Below are 19,146 nucleotides of genomic sequence, written 5' to 3' on the forward strand. Positions count from 1 at the left end.
ACCTCCCTTCATGTCTGATATCTCCTAACTAGTCTTACCACCTCTGGTCTCCTACCCCTCTGAACCAGCTGGGATAATGCACCTAGTGTTAGCTTTCTCAAGTATATGTTATCATCATGTCATTTCTCAGCTTATAAACCTGTTAATGTTTCCCAGTCACTTCCAGAATTAAATCTCCTTCATGAGAAGACTCATACCTAGGGACTTCCCTAGTGGTCCAGTGGTTAAGAATCCACCTTCCAATGCAGGGGACGCAGGTTTGATTCCAGTCAGGGAGCTAAGATCCCACATGCCGCGGGGCAGCTAAGCCCCCATGCTGCAACTACTGAGCTCTTGAGCTCTGGAACCCGCCCACCTAACTAGAGAGAAGCCCACACACCACTATTAGAGAAGCCCGAGTGCCGCAAGGAAGAGCCCGCGTGCTGTAACTAAGACCCGACGCAGCCAAATAAATAAATAAATATTAAAAAAAAAAGAAGACTCATACCTACCTTTTCTACTGGATAACTTTACATATTTCTTTGCTACATGATAATATACTACCATCCTTTATTTCTAAAGGCAAATTTAATACCATCCCAGGTGTCTAAGATTCTAGGCCAAATATGAGGGCCTTGTTTTAAAGAGTTCAAGTCTTGCTCTTCATTTTCTAGCTTAGGCTCTGACAGAGGACCAGTGGCCTCAGAGAACCATTACAGACCAATAGGAGTCAAGAGAGACAATACTGCCCCACCCTTCTCTCACCCAGTAAGAATATCTCAATCCTCTGGACTCTCATATATACTACCCTTTTCTCTTTTACATACATAGGTAAACAAGGATCATTAGTTTACATTAGTTATTATTGTCTCTCCAAATAGTTTCTTTCGGGAAGCCAGATAAGCTTTACTTAGAGGCTTTCTTGACGTTTTTTCTTGAATTCTCTTGAAAAGAGAATATTTTTCTATTTTTTCTCTTTGGAGACTATATAGTAGTTTCAGAAGCTGTTTGGGAATAGCAAAACAAAAGTTTTGGGGTTTTTTTTTTCTGAACTATATCTTCTAGGAATTTTTCTGGCCCTGCAGCAAGTTTATCATTGACTAAGTCATATTTTTAGATTATAGTTAAGACATTAGTGTTAAAACCAAGGTTATAACCATGGTAGTAAACCAAAAGCTTCTTTTCAATTTCTTTCTTTCCTCAATAACCCTTGTGTTCTTATTTGGACAGTCGTAGCATCATTGATACTTCCTCTTAGGAATATTCTCTCACATTGGGATAGATGAACTCTAGCTGAGGCAGGTGATCTCATCTGCCAGTGCTTGGCACATGATATGATAATGCTAGAGTTGCTTCTGCTATCATTGTTACTGTTGGCATCATCATCACCCCCAGGCCTAGGATCTCTTATTTATTTATTTATTTATTTATTTATTTATTTATTTATTTATTTATTTATTTAGGGGCGGGTGAGGGTGTGGCACACCATGCAGCTCGCAGTATCTTAGTTCCCAAAACCAGGGATTGAACCCAGGCCCCAGCAGTGGAAGCGCCGAGTCCTAACCACTGGACCACCAGGGAATTCCCTAGACTCTCATATTAGAAGAAGCTTGGCTTTCTCAGCTAAGGATCAATAATGGCAGTTCCTTAGAGATGAGGAAAGGCATGTCTTAGTGAATGATCTCCAGTAGTGATCTTCTTATTCTGCACTCAGGAACAGCCATGATTAGAATATAGTTGATAATCTTCTTGACCTCTACTTTATTATTATTTTTTTAAATATTTATTTATTTATTTGGCTGCTCCCAGTCTTAGTTGTGGCATGTGGGATCTTTGTTGCTGCACGCGGGATCTTCGTTGCGGCGTGTGGGATCTTTTTAGTTGCGGCATGCAGGATCTTTTCAGTTGCGACATGCGGGATCTTTAGTTGTGATGTGTGAACTCTTAGTTGCGGGATGTGGGATCTAGTTCCCTGACCGGGGATTGAACCCGGGCCCCCTGCATTGGGAGCGCAGAGTCTTAACCACTGGACCACAAGGGAAGTCCCTTCTTGCCTCCACTTTATTTATTTATTTATTTTTTATAAATCTGTTTTTTTTTTTTAAAGTTATACAATTTTTATTTATTTATTTATTTATTTATGGCTGTGTTGGGTCTTCGTTTCTGTGCGAGGGCTTTCTCTAGTTGCGGCAAGTGGGGGCCACTCTTCATCGCGGTGCACGGGCCTTTCATTATTGCGGCCTCTCCTGTTGCGGCCTCTCATGTTGCGGCCTCTCTTGTTGCAGAGCACAGGCTCCAGACGCGCAGGCTCAGTAATTGTGGCTCACAGGCCTAGTTGCTCCAAGGCATGTGGGATCTTCCCAGACCAGGGCTCGAACCCGTGTCCTCTGCATTGGCAGGCAGATTCTCAACCACTGCGCCACCAGGGAAGCCCCTTGCCTCCACTTTAAATCAGATGATGCACTTAAAACAGTAGTGATAATGGAGGGGGCCTAGACCACTAGTATTTGATTATTATTACATATCTACTAATTCAGTGGAGATTTCAACATCATTCTTAAAGTATGTACTGCCATTTCTAGCACTGGATGTATGACTTTTAGGTTTATTTGCCCTGTTTTTGTCTTGTTGTCTGAAAGTTGCTGAAAAACATGCATGTGCCCTGCCCTGCACTTGTCGACTATCACTACCACTACAGAGGAATAATTCATATTCTTCTGGTACATGGATTGTTCTATATGGAAGATCCTAGTATAAGTGCTGGCAAAGAGAGGGGGACCAGGATAGGAAATATAAAGGGTGTATCAAGAGCTACAGTAGGTCATGAGGCTTTGGGCCATTCCAGAATGTGGTATTGGGTTTCTTCTTTGCTGCAGTATAGAGCTGAGGAATGAACTGTGTATTTGCAAGTGGGTACACATTTGTGATTGTGTATAGTGACAAAAATAGTAAATACTTTCTTCAACATATTTAGCTTGAGCAAAGATTTTTATTTTAAAGTTTGCTAAAGGTCAGAGGCGTGAAATATAAGAGGCACATTTCACATTAAGATTCTTTGGGGGGAAGATTTCCCCTCTTTGATATTCATGTTTCCCTTTTTCTTCTGTTACCACTCTAATCCCTTACCACTACCACCAAAGAAGAGAGAGAGGGGGAAAACCTGGAGATGCAGCTAGTATTTTATAGGGAAGTAATTCCAAATAGATTTATACTATACAGTGCTTTAAGCCAAGGGAGAACTGGAATATGAGTATGATATAGTAAAATGCACTATATTATAGGTAATTATGCAAATTTAGAGGATTTTGAACCATATATATATATATATATATGTATATATATATATATATCTAGTGTATATATATATATACACTAGAAGCCTGATTAGCGCATAAGGGTATAAAATATGTCATGAAAGAATTGGATCCATGTTCCAGTCAACCTGGTAATTTTTCTCTTAACAGAAGTACCCCCCCAAAATGTAGCAGAGTCTGGTTGCCTGTCCTGGTATCAGTAGTGAAAAATTAGAGATGTTTCACCCCAAATGCTGGATTTCCTTAACCATACTTTATCTATTATTCATTCATATTTAAACTTTTAAAAACTTGTAAATAACTTACGACTAAACCCCTATCAGCATAGTAACAAATTTCATTTTTTACTACCTGGCATGGTAATTAATATTTCATTTTGTTTGTCTAATCTTATAATAATTTTCAAGCTCCTGCAGGTATTTTGCAGTCTCATATTCTACAGTTTTATGAATAATCTGTGTTCAACTTTTCTATACCTTCATCATTTAATAAATTTTTATTAGTTCCTCTGTGATTTTTGAATGGAACCTAGATTTTATTAGTCTTGTCTCATTAAACAGTTTACTTAAGAGGCATACATTAATTGTGTCTCCAGCATCTGTATGATAAAAACATTCCTCTATAACAAAGTACCTTTTTTCAAAACCTTTAACAAGCTTATTTTGGCCTCTCATTTTCCCTGAAAGTTAGGTAGGACAGTTAAATATTTTCTTATTTTATGGCAGAGAGGAATTCCTTTAGGTTTCTTTTTTAACTGTCTCTTAAAAAAATAATCGATTAATTAATTAATCAATCGATTAATTAATCAATCGATTAATTAAGGGCTGCATTGGGTCTTGGTTGCTGCGCACGGGCTTTTCTCTAGTTGCGGTGAGCGGGGGCTACTCTTCATTGCAGTGCGCAGCCTTCTCATTGCGGTGGCTTCGCTTGTTGCAGAGCACGGGCTGTAGGCGCATGGGCTTCAGTAGTTGTGGCACGCGGGCTCAGTAGTTGTGGCTCGCGGGCTCCAGAGCTCAGGCTCAGTAGTTGTGGTGCACAGGCTTAGTTGCTCCTCAGCATGTGGGATCTTCTCAGACCAGGGCTCGAACCTGTGTCTCCTACATTGGCAGGCGGATTCTTAACCACTGCGCCACCAGGGAAGCCCTTTTAACTCTTTTGATGACTTCATTGCTGTTAAAGTTTGGAATCATTCTTTCCAAGGGGCCAAGATCTTCCTCACTCTTCAGCATCTAAAGGTATAATTCTTCTGACCTTTTGTTCTTCATGTCTCCCTGCAGACATATGTGTCATTGTCTCAGCCAATGGCACCACCTAGTCCAAGCAACAGTACCCCTAACAGCAGCAGTGGGAGCACTGTAAATGACCAGCTGAGTAAAACCAACCTCTACATCCGGGGATTGCAGCCAAGCACTACCGACCAGGACCTAGTCAAGTTGTGTCAGTCGTAAGTTGGGGTACATAGGGGTAGGTTTCTAGGGACAGTACAGATTTGGTGATACTGGCTTCTTACCAGATGCTCTTATCCTGAAATGCAATATTATCAATATTTTGCTTCTACCCCTATAGTTGCAAGGTTTCTCAGCAGCCCCTCTTAGAGAAATTCTACCTACTACCAATATATAAAACTTTTATGTGTTTCTCTGAGGAAAGCTGGATAGGGCTGACCTTTGAAGCCTAGTTAGTATATGACTTTGTTTCCAGCATGTACCCAGAACTGATGGTCTTAGTGGAAAGATTCCTATCCTTACACCTTGAATAGAAATGCTCAGTATCTCTAAAGATATTGATTAGAAGATAGTGAGAACCAGCAATAGGGATAGAAGAAAGTGGGACTAGCCAATTGAATTATACACTTAGGAGAGTTTCTGCTGCTAGAGTTATTCTCAGTGACCCAGAGGAGCCCACAAATTAGTGGATAAAGAAGAAGATGGAGAAAGAGTTGTCACTTGGCATCTACCCCCTAAAGATCTTTGGGGTTTCTTCAGCATAGATTTGAGTCATGAGGTGGAGACAACTACCGTGGAATTAGCCCAATTAGGAAAGCTGGAAAAATTGCAGGAATGCAGAGATGCCAGCTCAGTTCCATTTGGCAGAAATATATGTGTTTCAAATCATTTATATGGGGGACTGATTAGAGGCAGAAGTCCGGTGGGATGGGAGTATTAATGGGGAAGGGGAAATAGAGTTTAGAAAGAAATAAAAATAGGAACCTTAGTCTTTGTAAATTTACCATCTTTTAAAACTTAATTGAAGTATAACAAGCATACAGAAAAGTGCACAAATCAGAAGTGTTTATAGAACAGTGAATTTTCACAAGGTGAACACATCCTTGTAACCAGATCAAGAAATAGAACATTACCAGCTCTTCAGAAGCCCACCTCCCAGTGACAGTCTCTCCTCCACCCCCAAAGGTATCTACTGTTTGGCTTCTAAACGATTGATGTGGCTTGTTTGAACTTCATATAAATATAATGATATAGCACATACCGTTTTACGTCTGGTTTCTTTTGTTCAATGTTGTTTGTGAGATTCATCAGCATCGTTGCATATAGCAAAAATTTGTTCATTCTTATTACTTTATAGAATTCCATCATAGGAATATACCATAGTTTATTCACCTGTTCTACTGTTGCTGGACATTTGAGTTGTTTCCAGTATGTGACTATTATGGATACGGATAGTGCTGCTGTGAACTTGTACATGTCTTTTGGTGCATGTGTATAAGTATATACATTTATGTTGGGTACATACCTAGGAGTAAAATTGCTAAATCATAGGATATACATTTGTTCAGCTTTTGTAGATACTAGTAAACAGTTTTCTAAAGTGGTCAAACTAACTCAGACTCCCATAACAGTATAAGTATGTGGCAGCTGTTCCAAATCCTGAAGAGGCAAACGTTCTCCCCTCAAAATGTCGTTGTATGAGGCTCAGAGGTACTCTATAAATCCCTTACTCTACTGAGGTAGTGGTTTTTGGAAGTTTGCTAGCACCAGGCTGCACAAAATCAGTTTCTAAAGGCTAGATGTGTGTATAAAACCTGAATCTGTTACCTCGGCTTACCTTGCTAGAAGGGTATTTAAATGGAACTTAGGGAACTTAGTCTAGGACTAGTAATTTTTTTGAGGGAATGGGAAATGGCAAAAATGTTGGTTTATGAGGGAAAAGAGTATCATATCAATCTAGTTCCTTGATTTCTGCACCCTGTATTTCTTGTACTAAATATAATGTGCTGCAAAAATCAATCCTCTCACTCCACAAGACAGAGAAAAAACTCAATTCTACTTCACTATACTTTTAGACTTTCATTTTGCCCTTCCCAATAGTTGCCTTACCTTCTGCTGTGTCTGAAGGGATGAGAATAGTCAGGGTCAGCATGTACAGTAAGATGGAAGTAAGGAGCCCAGTAGGGGACCATAGAGAAGTGGGAATGAGGAAGGGAAAGAATAGGTGCTAGATGAGTTATGATGAAAGGGAAGCTGTGAAGAGCTGGTGGGTGGAATCCTCATGGATGTGTGAGCTGGGAGGGACACCTTTCTGTGAAGGGTGTTTCCCATGCATAGGACTTCCTGCCTTTGTCCCAGTTATCTCTCTAGGTTGTACGGGAAGTAAATGTTGCTGGATCCTAAGCCCTTGTGGACAGGAAGGAGAGGCGTGGAGTCTGGAACTGAAACTCCTGGTTCTCTTGGAGGGGCTCCTTCGGAGGAGGAAGCTGCACGATCCAGCTGTTGCCAGCTGAAGTGGAAATTCTGAGCTCAAAGTCTCAGGCTGCTCAGACCACAGCAGGCTCCACCCTGGGGCCTCGATAGGGATAGCAGCGTGTGTGTCCTCAGGCTTACAGTCTCTTGCATCCCTTCCCTTCCTAAATTTGGGAAAGAATCCAAGTATGTAGCCCTGAAGGGTTAGGTTCACCACATCCATTCTAGCCTCCAGGGCATCGCTTGGCTTATTCTGTCTAATCCAGTGGGTCACAGAGCTCCACTAAAACAGTCAGTGAGAGGCTTCCAAGGAGCAAAACAAATACATCAATCATCGTATGTTCTTTAGGGATGGGATGAGAGGAAAAGTAGAAAAAAATGCTTGTTTCAGGTATTAATCTCAAATTCAGTCCCTGCCAACTGTTTTCAGTTAAATTTTATACTTCTGACTTTGTTAGTGCTTTCTGTTCTGTCTCTCTAATATTCTCACCCTCCTCGAGTGGAATGTAGAGACTTCTTTCTAGTAGAACACTTCTAACATAATCCCTGACCTGTGATAGATACTCCACTGCTCAAGTTTGGGGAACTCCACATGACTCTGCTGCCAAAGTATAATTTTCAGAAAGTTGAAAAACATAACTCTCCTACAGATATAGGTGAAAGCATGCCAAATATTTATTTTACTCATTAGTGAGGGAACTAGCAGGATGGTAAAATGGGTTCAAAGAGCGTTTGAGGGACTGAGTATTGATAGGTATTGAAGAAAGAATGTTGGAATAAGATTACTAGGTTATAGAGAAAACTGGTTCATACCCTATAGGACAGTAAAACAGTAACCTTTGGGATCATCTTTTCTAATGGACATAAATTATTTGTATTTCTACTAGATAAAAATCTACAAATTAATATGTATCTTCACAAAATCTGGGCGCACATCAGTAATAAATAGTAACTGAAACAAAGAAACATCTCCCTAGATAACAGAATGTACCTTGAATGGGCCTTGTAGACAGCGTTCCAGAATGACATTGAAAGAATGTGCAATCCTCATTTTGCCTTATCGTCAAGTTTTGGATAATTTTCTTAACACAGCTGTTGCATTTGCTTTTATGCCCACTCCCCTCCCTAATACACTGAAATCTTGACAATAAGAAATAGAAGTCAGGGAATTCCTTGGCAGTCCAGTGGTCAGGACTCGGTGCTCTCACTGCTGGGGCCCTGGGTTTGATCCCTGGTTGGGGAACTAAAATCTCATAAGCTGCGAGGTGCAGCCAAAAAACAAAAGAAAAAGAAATAGAAGTCTTAGAGATTAAAGCAGGAAAGAGCCATTTGGTTAAATGTTGAGGTCCCATGAATATAATAATAATATAATATATAATAATAATAGCAGTTAAGAGTGTTCAGGTGTTTACCATTTGATAGACATTAGTGCTTTATATTCATGAACTCATTTCATATTTCCAACAATCCTATCTCCATTTTACAGATAGTGAGACTGAGGCACAGAAAGGTTAAATGACTTGTCCAAGATCACACGTAGCTATAAAGTGGCAGAACCAGGATTTGAACAAAAGCAGTTTGGCTCAAGTTGACCTTCAGTCAGGGGGCCAATAGAAGGGTGAAGAGTGGGGTGTCAGAGAAGAGAAACAGTTTTTCATAGGAGGAATGGTGTTTGTTCAAAGGAAGATAAATAACGTCAAGGATTATTTTTAGTCCTCAAGGAATTCTAGCCAGAGCTCTGGCCTTACACACTGCTATGTGGACACCACCAAGCTTCTTTCCCAAAAAAAGACAATAGTCTTTTTCTAACTAGTATCTGAGTCTTATTTGGGGAAGAAGAGAGAAATGTGTTGATAGTGTAGGGACTGCAGTTACCTTATTTCTTGTAGGTACTTTTGGGGAATAGGTTTATATGATAAGTGTGATGTTTTAAATTCATTTCTTCTTTATTCTAAGGTTTGAGTAGGGACAGTTTTCCTAGTGGGAGTGAAGACAGCATGGATTCATCTAGATGTCTCAATCTCTGTCCTAGTCTAAATCCCTGTCCCCAGATTATCACTTTACATTTTCTTCTCCCTTAGATATGGCAAGATTGTCTCCACTAAGGCCATACTGGACAAGACCACAAACAAATGCAAAGGTAAGGGAACAGCTGTTCTTGGTGGTGGAGAACAGCTGTTCTTGGTGGTGGAGAACAGCTGTAAGTGAGGCCATCCCTTGCCTTTGCCCTTTATTGCTGCAAGTCCCTGGTTTCTAGTGTCAGGAAGGAGTCTTCAGGGTTTTCAGGCTTAAAAGACTAGTAGGTATTTAGATTCTTTGTGACCAGATAGCTAGAGCTGAAAATGCTGTTTTGAGGACCCAAGGCTAGAAGCCTGCACAGAGTGCCTTTGAATCTCCTGGGCCTACTTTGGGTGTCATGTTTCCCTGGATTGGATGGTAGATATTCCTAGGTGAGTTTATTTCTGCTTAGCAAAGCATTGTAAATGCCTTTTGTTTGTGGAGGTGGGTTGGGTTTGTTGGGGTTTTGAGCAATTCTAGGTGGGGATGGAAGAGTGGAAGGAGGGGAAAGGGCTGTACATTGGGGTGAGGAGGGGCTTCTTCCAGCAGGTGGCTGATTATCTGCTGTGGAGAGGCTGTATTTCCTACATGCCTAGCATTTCTGGGGGTGTGCCTAGAAAAGAGAAGGGGGTTCTTTTTGAAATAGAGGGGGGCTGTGAATTATTAGAGGAGCCTAATTCTTGAAACCTAGGATTTCTTAGGGGAGAGGGAGGAAGGCAAGGATACCATAAAGACCTCGTTGCCCTCGGCATTCTCAGCTATAAAGTAGACCAAATCTCACAGGGTTTGAGGAGCACGTGGATAACCACCTGAAACCTCTTCATTTCTCTTCCTCCCTACCACTTCTGTTGCGTGGATCGTAACTCCTCCTCTGTTTCCTGAAAAGCCTGGGCCTCCTACCTCCCTCACACCCCCCACCTCCCAGTGATGCTGTTTCCCTGTTCCAGGCTATGGCTTTGTGGACTTTGACAGTCCTTCAGCAGCACAGAAAGCTGTAACAGCACTGAAAGCCAGTGGTGTGCAAGCACAGATGGCAAAGGTAAGGGTACTACCCCGTGTCTATTCCTCTGAGGGGTTGTAGTTAGCACCAAAGGCTTCCAGAGGTTTAAGAGCCATGCGGTTGATGGGCAAGAGCTATCTGCAGTGCTTTTTTTTGTTTTGTTTTTTATTTATTTATTTATGGCTGTGTTGGGTCTTCATTGCTGTGCGGGCTTTCTCTAGTTGTGTTGAGCGGGGGCTACTGTTTGTTGCGGTGCATGAGCTACTCATTTCAGTGGCTTCTCTTGTTGCGTAGCACGGGCTCTAGGCGCGCGGGCTTCAGTAGTTGTGGCTTGCGGGCCCTAGAGCACAGGTTCAGTAGTTGTGGCACACGGGCTTAGTTGCTCTGTGGCATGTGGGATCTTCCCGCACCAGGGCTGGAACCCGTGTCCCCTGCATTGGCAGGCGGATTCTTAACCACTGCGCCACCAGGGAGGCCCTCTCCCGCCTCTTCTTTCTAGAGAAAAGCCCTCTGACATTAGAGTGACTTTAGACTTCCTATGAGACTAGAACTTTCAGGGCTCCATGGTGACCCAGTGCATCTGGCTCTTAGTGCAACCCCCAGCACACTGGCTTCCCTTTTCCCTTCTCTCCTCCTCCTGCTTTCCCTCCATCAGGGAGTGTACGGGCATTCCTACTAAGAGGAGTCTGCTGTGGCTGGAAGAGCGGAGTGGGGGGATTACCCAGAACAATCCAGCCCGGGAAGCAAAGGCAGTCCAAGAGAATCCAGCCTCTGGGACAGGCTGTTGGGCTGTTGGATAGGAGAGAAAAGCGCTGCTCTGCCTAGTTCTTAAAGAGACAGCCAAAAACTTCATTGATGGCTTGTATTGTGGGCTTGTACAGTAATAGAAATATTAAATCTATGGGGTTTTTTGGCCCGGACTCAATATATAACCCATGACCCATGATAGTGGGACTAGGTGTTACAAATCGTTAAGATTCGCTTTGTTTATGTGCATGCCTTCCTGCTCTCTCTTTTCTGAGATGTCATTTTGTGGCTGCCCACTGAGGGTGGGAGAGGGTTAAGAGATATGAAATTCATTTTTTCACTTTTATTTCCATAGCAACAGGAGCAGGACCCCACAAATTTATACATCTCAAACCTCCCACTGTCAATGGATGAGCAAGAACTGGAGGGAATGCTGAAGCCCTTTGGCCAGGTTATTTCCACTAGAATCCTTCGAGACACCAGTGGGACCAGCAGAGGGGTTGGCTTTGCAAGGTGAGGGATGCCAAGAATGGGAAATGATGAGGTTAATAAGGAATGTCGCTTAGAAGATCACCAAAAAGTCTGTGCCCTGCTCCCCCCAGGACCAAACTATTAGTCGAAAGTACTTGCAGTAAATCAAAAGTTCATTTAATTTTAGGTCACAATACTCACAAACCTATTTTCTCCCAAATCTTTATCCTTTCCCCATTACTTTCTGCTATTCTAGCCTTTGTTCCTTTGATTCAGACCTAACCAGAATAAAATAATTCCATATCTTCTTATAGTTTACTGAGTATTTCTCATCCTGTTATCTCTTAATCTGTGAAATAAATATTAATTCTCCATTTTATAGAAAAGGAAACCAAAATTCCCAATATGAACTGATTTGCCCAAGGTCTCACAGGAGCAGAGCCCTTATCCTTCTGGCTTCAGGATCAGCAGGATGAAATGGAAGATTTGGTCTACCTTTTCAGATCTGTTGAGAGTCTTAGATTCTAGAACCAGCTCTGCGACTAACTGCCCATGTGATATCAGATCTTTATGAGCCTTGGTTTACTCTGAAGTAGAGATTTAGATGAGTGATTTTCTTAAGGTGTTCCCTAGAGCTTCAGAGTTTTTCAGGGTACCTTCTTCTGAGCTTAGGGTCACTATTGTAGGGCTTCAGCCTCTTCTAGCCCACTTAGGAAATGGTTCTGCTTTTATTTAAGATTTTGCTTGAAAGGAGATTCTGTTGCCTTTCTAAAAAAGTTTGAAAAGTATTGGAGTAAGTGATCTAAAAGTCCCTTTTTCTTTTATAATATCTTCTCTGGTCCAAGAACATTCCTTTACTCTATAGAGTGTTTTAGACCTTGAGAACAAGGAATAGGACCTTTTCCCTAGCCAACTCAATCTTGGTGGCACCACCTGCTGGCAATCCCAAGTATAACTAAAGGGGAGTTTCTAAGGTTTGTGATCATCAAACTTTTTTGCTCCATACTCTCTTAAAGCAAAAGCTCCAGTTCATGGCACCTTAGTTGTCTCGATAATTTTTTAGCCCTAGACAAAAGAAATACTTAACAATTCAATTTATTAAGTAATTAAATGGTCTAGACAATTCAAAAAGTGTTTAATAAATATCTTAACAACTTTGTAGTTATTTGAAAAATACATTGAAAGAGAAAATATTTTTATTTCACTCTTAAATAACTATACTTTCTAGTGAATGTGTGCCTGTTGGACACTACACAACTTCTCAAACCTTGGAATCAGATTGGACAGTTACACCCTCATTTCCTGTTACACATTAGTTTTCTTATGGTACTTGCTTTTGTCATAGCAACCACTGAAAAACCAGCTTTGCAAAAATATGTTATCTAAAGGATTGTAGGGTGATCTAATGTTGAAATGATGAACTGTTTAGAGTTAGTCATCTTTACAGTAGATATCCAATAGGTATTGCTGTATTTTCTTCAGAAAGTTAAAATATCCCTTGTTGTGCCTCTGTGAGCTCATCACAATGGCCCAGGGTGCCTCAAAGCCCAGTTTGGGAAATATGGCTTTGAAAACTTAAAATTTAACTATGAAATCTCTTGTGTGTTTCTACATTAATACCTACAGATTTTCTTCATACATTTAGATTCTTGCAAAGTATAATTTCCAGCAATTTATAAATATGGACATTTTAAATAAAACTATCATATCATTTAAAAATGTATCTAAATGAGATCTAAATGTCATAGCAATTTGATACACAAAATCATTTTAAAAATACCTAGGGCATTTTTTTTAAAGTCATAACTCTTACATCATTCTTATAGTGTTCTTTTTTTCTTCTTGATCTTGTATTTCCATTGTATTTCCCTACAGAATTGTATTCTAGTGTAAAATACTTTTATAGTTGAAAGTCTTTGTATGGATCATTCTGTTTTACTTCTCTGCAACGAAAATATGTATATAAATTTTTTTTCCTGTGGCCCTGAGTCTATATGCATTAATCCATAAGAAAATTGTCTTTATAATTAGTTCACAGTTGCCCCAAACAACATAAATATATTAAAATGTTGATACAAAATTATTTCATATAAAGTAAATTTTATTGGAAATGCTCCTTTTAGATTTATATAATTAGATCATGTAGCCATCAGTGAATATTGTTTATTGCTGTAACAAGACAGGGTTTAGTACCAGTTCTGTTCCTGTGTTTTGTTTTCATGGTGAGGAACCTTGTTCACATAAATAAGTAAATGGGAATGGAAAGAGTTTTGCTAAAATAGGAATTCTTTGAATTCCTTCTGAATTATATGCCAAGACCAGGGTGATCTATCATCCAAAATGACTTTTTTAGGTGTCAGTTGACAACTTGTTGAGTCCTCTAGCTTGTGGGAAGGAAGAATTGGAAACATCTGACTTAACAAAAAGATATGTAACTTAGTCCTCCATGCCTTGTGTTGAGCTTTGGGATGAGTTCGAAGTATATTGAGAAGAGTGGTTGTAAGAGGGGACTTTAGCCTTGATCATTAGTGATCACAAGCTCTCCCTCAGGCACATCAGTTTTAGGAAAGAGTTTATGAGGAAGTTGAGGTCCTGAAAGTGATTCTCTTAAAACCCTCCATGCCTGCTCACCCTTTTGAAAGACTAAGGAGTAGGAGTAACCCAACTCAACACTTCTTGCTCTAGGACACCTAAGGTTCTTTTCTCTAAAAGTTTCCATTTGAAGCCTTTTTTTAGTAACTGCCTTCATAGGAATGGTTCATATCTTTAGTGGTTATTGGCATAGAAAATATACTGAGACTTACTTTAAATATGGAAAGAGGGGAAGATACTGTACCCTGTGTTATATAGATCTTTATCATTTTAGAACACATTTATATGCATTATCTCATTTGATCTATACAGCCCTGTGTAATAAGGTAGATGGAGATTTGAAGCAGAAATGAGGAATGAGTCCGAAGGGTTTTCGTGCATTTTCTAACTCACAGAGCCTTTGAGCGGTGAACGGGTGCCGGAATCTAGATTTTCTGATTTCTTACTCAGTCCTCTTTCCCCAGAAAGACACTTTAACTCAGTAGTTCCTAACATTGTTTTTTCTATCACTCTGGACCATAAACCCTGTCTTAATACTCTTTCCTCCCACAGACTCATGAAATCTTTTTTTTCTCCCATTTTTTAAAAAAAATTGAAGTATAGTTGAATTACAATATTGTGTTAGTTTCTGGTATACAGCAAAGTGATTTATATATATATCCTTTTTCATATATATGTATACATATGTGTTTATATGTATATATAGATAATATATGTATACATATACATATATATTTATTCTTTTTCATATTCTTTTCCATTATAATTTATTACAGGATATTGAATATAGTTCCCTGTGCTATACAGTAGGACATTGTTGTTTATCTGTATTATATATATTAGTTTGTATCTGCTTACCCCAAACTCCTAATTTATCCCTCCCCGCCCCGACTCATGAAATCCTAATGATGATATCAGTAGCTATTTAGACCTTGATAATTATAACCAGAAGCAAAAAATAAATATTGACAAATTCTTAGCTTGCACAGTTTTATCAAAGTGAGGGAAGAGGGGAACCCCTGGTGGTCCAGTGGTTAGGACTCAGCACTTTCACTGCTGTGGTCTGGGTTCAGTCCCTAGTTGGGGAAGTAAGATTCCACAAGCTGCACAGCGTGGCAAAAAAAAAAAAAAAAAAAAAAAGTGAGGGAACAATTTCCATTAGGAATTTTGTAATAAAAAATAATGGTAACAGCCATTGTATTCTTATTTAGGGACCCAGACACAATACTAGGCCCATCTATCAGTGTCTTCTTTGGAATATTCATGGTTTGAAGACCTCCATTATTCCTTTCAGGACCCCTACAGGAGCCAGTTGAGAAAACCTTCATTAGAAGCTGGGGTTGCCTCTTTAAGATACCTTGACTTTGTGTGGAGGAAACTCTGTATTTCTGTAGTGACAACTTTTGGAGCATTTGTGGGGCTGGGAACTTAGAGCTTTCTCTTCGAATATAAGGAGAGTACAGATCCTGGAGAAGGTAGACCCTAACTCCTCTTGTGCTCCTTAGGATGGAGTCCACAGAGAAGTGTGAAGCCATCATCACCCACTTTAATGGAAAATATATTAAGACACCCCCTGGAGTACCAGGTGAGGCATCTGGGAATCAGGCTGAGAGGGCCACAGGTTATGACTTCCTGTGAAGATTCTGGAGGATTTTTGCATGTGTGAGTGGACTAAGTGAGGTGGGACTCAGCTGCCTGTCTGCTTTCTCTCTTGGCAGCCCCATCTGATCCCTTGCTTTGCAAGTTTGCTGATGGGGGTCCAAAGAAACGACAGAACCAAGGAAAATTTGTGCAAAATGGACGGGCCTGGCCAAGGAATGGAGACATGGTAAGAGGCCCTCTAGGAGACAGGAATACTAAGGACATTAAAATGTAATGGATGGGGCTTCCCTGGTGGTCCAGTGGTTGGGACTCCATGCTTCCACTGCAGGGGGCACGGGTTCTATCCCTGGTTGGGGAACTAAGATCCTGCATGCCGAGCAAAGCGGCCAAAAAAAAAAAAAGTGGAATGGAAATTTCCGTGGCCTGATTTCTGTGGTAAACTTGAGAGCTACAGTATGTAACAGAGATGCTGGCTGCTTAACATGCTCTTCAGTGTGGATCTTGAATGGAATTTTGCATCCTGCACAACCAGAAAAACCCTGGAACAGTTGTAGTGGGATTAGTTCAGACTTCGTTTTTAATCAGTTGAACCAAATAGATCCTCAGCCTTGAAATTCTGAGCTTGTTCCTGTTCTCACCTAAGGGCTCACAATGTGCATGCTGTGTTCTTTCTTTATAGGGTGGTATGGCCTTGACCTATGACCCCACCACAGCTCTTCAGAATGGGTAAGGGTGTTTTCTATAAACAGGCCACCTGAAAATGACAACGGCCTGTGTCCAGGCACTCGGATGTTTCATCTTGATATTTAAAGAGTAGTCAGTGGTGGGACTTCCCTGGTGGTGCAGTGGTTAAGAATCCGCCTGCCAGTTCAGGGGACACAGGTTCGATCCCTGGTCCGGGAAGACCCCATATGCTGCGGAGCAATTAAGCGCATGCGCCACAACTACTGAGCCTGCGCTCTACAGCCCGCGAGCCACAACTGCTGAGTCTGCGTGCCACAACTACTGAAGCGCACATGACCAGACCCATGCTCCACAACAAAGAGAAGCCACCGCAATGAGAAGCCCATGCACCGCAACAAAGGGTAGCCCCTGCTCGCAGCAACTAGAGCCCACGCGCAGCAACGAAGACCCAGCGCAGCCAAAAATTAAATAAATAAATTTATTTTTAAAAAAAAAGAGTAGTTAGTGGGAAGTGGCTGTGTCTTATCAGTGGGGGCCCTTGCCTTGTAGTTTCCTGTGACTCCTTACTGATGATGTCCCTTCCTACAGGTTTTACCCAGCTCCTTATAACATCACCCCCAACAGGATGCTTGCTCAGTCTGCACTGTCCCCGTATCTTCCATCTCCTGTGTCTTCATATCAGGTATGTTGTCTTCATATCAGGTGTGTTCATGCCCAGAAAAGGGTGTGGTGTTTTTCCCTACCATTGTGTTTTAGGCTGGGAACTACTTGTTGTTCTTTTGTTTTTTCCTTTATACATACTATACACAAATAGTGTTACATAAAAGCATAACACGTGATCACACTACATGTATATAGACTGTTGTAGAAGCATCCTTTTACTCTCTGTCCACCACTCCCACAAGCAAACCCATGTTAATTTCCTACTAGTTTCCATATTTTTTGTTATCTGCATATACACATAAGTATAGGGTTTTGGAAGTCATTGTTTATGTTACAAAGATTTGCCATATTAAATATATTTTTTACACTTTACTCTTATTTAAACCAGTGATTCTCAAAGTGTGGTCCCTGGACCAGCAGTATCAGCACTACCTGGGGATTTTTAGAAACAAGTTCTTGGACTCCACCCCAGATTCACGGGAACTCTGGGGACGGGTCCTACCAATCTGAGTTTTAGCAAGCCCTCCAGGTAGTTATTATGCAGCTCTGTTCTAATTATTTCCTTTTTAATAGTAACATATTTTATACTGCACACATACCAGAATTCTTCCACTATACCCCAGTGAAAGGCATTCTTTGGATTTCAGTTTTTATTTGGTGCAAATAATGTTCTAGTAAACATCCTTTTGCCTATATCCTCACATATGAGTGCTTTTGTTTCTGGGGGCTAGAGTCTGAGGGGTGAGGTTGTTAGGTTGAGTAATACACGGACTTTCAGTTTTATAGATGTTTCCAGATTGCTTTCCACAAAGACTGTGCCAATTCACATTCCACTGGCAACATATGAGAGTACCCATTTCCCTCCAGCCAGAGGTGACATTGCTCTTTTAAAATTTTTTCTATCTTGATAGATGTAAAGTACATTGTTACTTTAACTTGCACTTCCCTGACTGCAGCTGAGTTTAAGCATTTTTTTGGTCATGTTTTTATTTGCTCTTCATGTGCTTGGCCCATTTTCCTGTTTGATTATTTGTTCTTTTCCCATCAACTTATAAAAACTATCAATATTATTGGGACTTCCCTGGTGGTCCAGTGGTTAAGATGCTGCGCTCCCAAAGCAGGGGGCATGGGTTTGATCCCGGGTCGGGGAACTAAGATCCCACATGCCACATGGGGCAGCCAAAAAAAAAAAACAAAACAAAAAACCTGTCAATATTACAAGTAGTAATCTTCTGAATGTTATCTTTGTTACAAGGGTTTTTTTCCAAATTTAATTGTTTTCCGTTGACTTTATGGTCCTCAAACTTCAGCTGTGCATCAGAATCACTTATTAAACCTAGGTTACTGGGCACCACAGCAAGAATTTCTGATTCAGCAAGTCTAGGGTGAGAGGCAAGAACGTGTGTTTCTAACAAGTTCCCAGATGCTGCTGCTGCTGCTGCAGGGACTGTACACTGGGAATCGCTAGTTTTTGCCATACAGAAGTTTAAAATTTGTGTATAGTTAAATATGTCTGCTCTTTTACTTAGAGCTTTTGAATTTCTTGTCTTAATTTAAAAGGTCTTCCCAGTCCCTATATTGTACATATGGTCCCCAAGATGTATTTCATTGTTTTACATTTAAATGTATAATAACCAGGAATTTATTTTTGTATATGACATAAGATAGGGGTTCTATTGTATTTCCTTCAAAATGTTCACCAGTTATCCTAGCACCAAATTATTAAATAATCCATCCTTTTCCCACTGAATTGAAATGCCACCTTTGTCATATAGTAAACACTGGAATCTTTTTCTGTATCCTTTATTCTCTTCCAGTGATCATTGTGTCTGTTCCTATTTCAATAATGTATTGATTTGATTACAGTGGCTTTCATAGTATGTTCTAATATTTGATAAGACAAAACCTTCTCCACTCTCATACTTTTCTTTGCTGTGTTTTGGCATTTATTCTTCTGTATAAGTTTATGATCATTTTATCTAATTTTTAAAAATCTGTGAGGGAGGATTTTAATTGGAATTACATTAGATCTATATATTAAAGAGAATTGACTTCTTAAAAAGTACTAAGTCTTTTCACCTAAAATATGGTATTTCTTTTCATGTTCTCAAATTTTTATATCCTTCAATAAGATCTTAGTTTTATTTATGTAGGTCTTATGTTTTTCTTGTTAAATATACTTCTAAGTGTTCTGTAATTTTTATAAGCATTTCTAGATGCTTATTGATACACTGAGAAGTTACTGATTTATGTTTGTCTATCTTGTATACCGCTCACTTACCAAATCCTCTTATTACTACTAGTTTTTTTTTTTTTACTTAAATCTCTTAGGTTTTCT

The 19,146-nt window shown here is 40.2% G+C and overlaps 1 protein-coding gene across 5 annotated transcripts in view; it reads left to right on the forward strand.

The window, feature by feature from the left end:
* Positions 1–19,146, forward strand: part of RBMS2 (RNA binding motif single stranded interacting protein 2) — a 90,438-nt gene that overhangs the window by 62,606 nt on the left and 8,686 nt on the right. For all 5 annotated transcript variants that reach the window (XM_082351006.1, XM_082351010.1, XM_082351007.1 and 2 more), the window contains 8 exons: positions 4,571–4,737; positions 9,073–9,131; positions 9,997–10,088; positions 11,152–11,309; positions 15,365–15,444; positions 15,578–15,687; positions 16,141–16,187; positions 16,734–16,827. In XM_082351006.1, coding sequence (XP_082207132.1) covers positions 4,571–4,737; positions 9,073–9,131; positions 9,997–10,088; positions 11,152–11,309; positions 15,365–15,444; positions 15,578–15,687; positions 16,141–16,187; positions 16,734–16,827 — 807 coding nt within the window. The remainder of the gene's footprint in view (positions 1–4,570; positions 4,738–9,072; positions 9,132–9,996; positions 10,089–11,151; positions 11,310–15,364; positions 15,445–15,577; positions 15,688–16,140; positions 16,188–16,733; positions 16,828–19,146) is intronic.

The sequence above is a fragment of the Balaenoptera borealis genome (genome assembly GCF_965194805.1).
Source record: "Balaenoptera borealis genome assembly, chromosome: 13".
In the NCBI taxonomy this organism is placed as follows: Eukaryota; Metazoa; Chordata; class Mammalia; order Artiodactyla; family Balaenopteridae; genus Balaenoptera; species Balaenoptera borealis.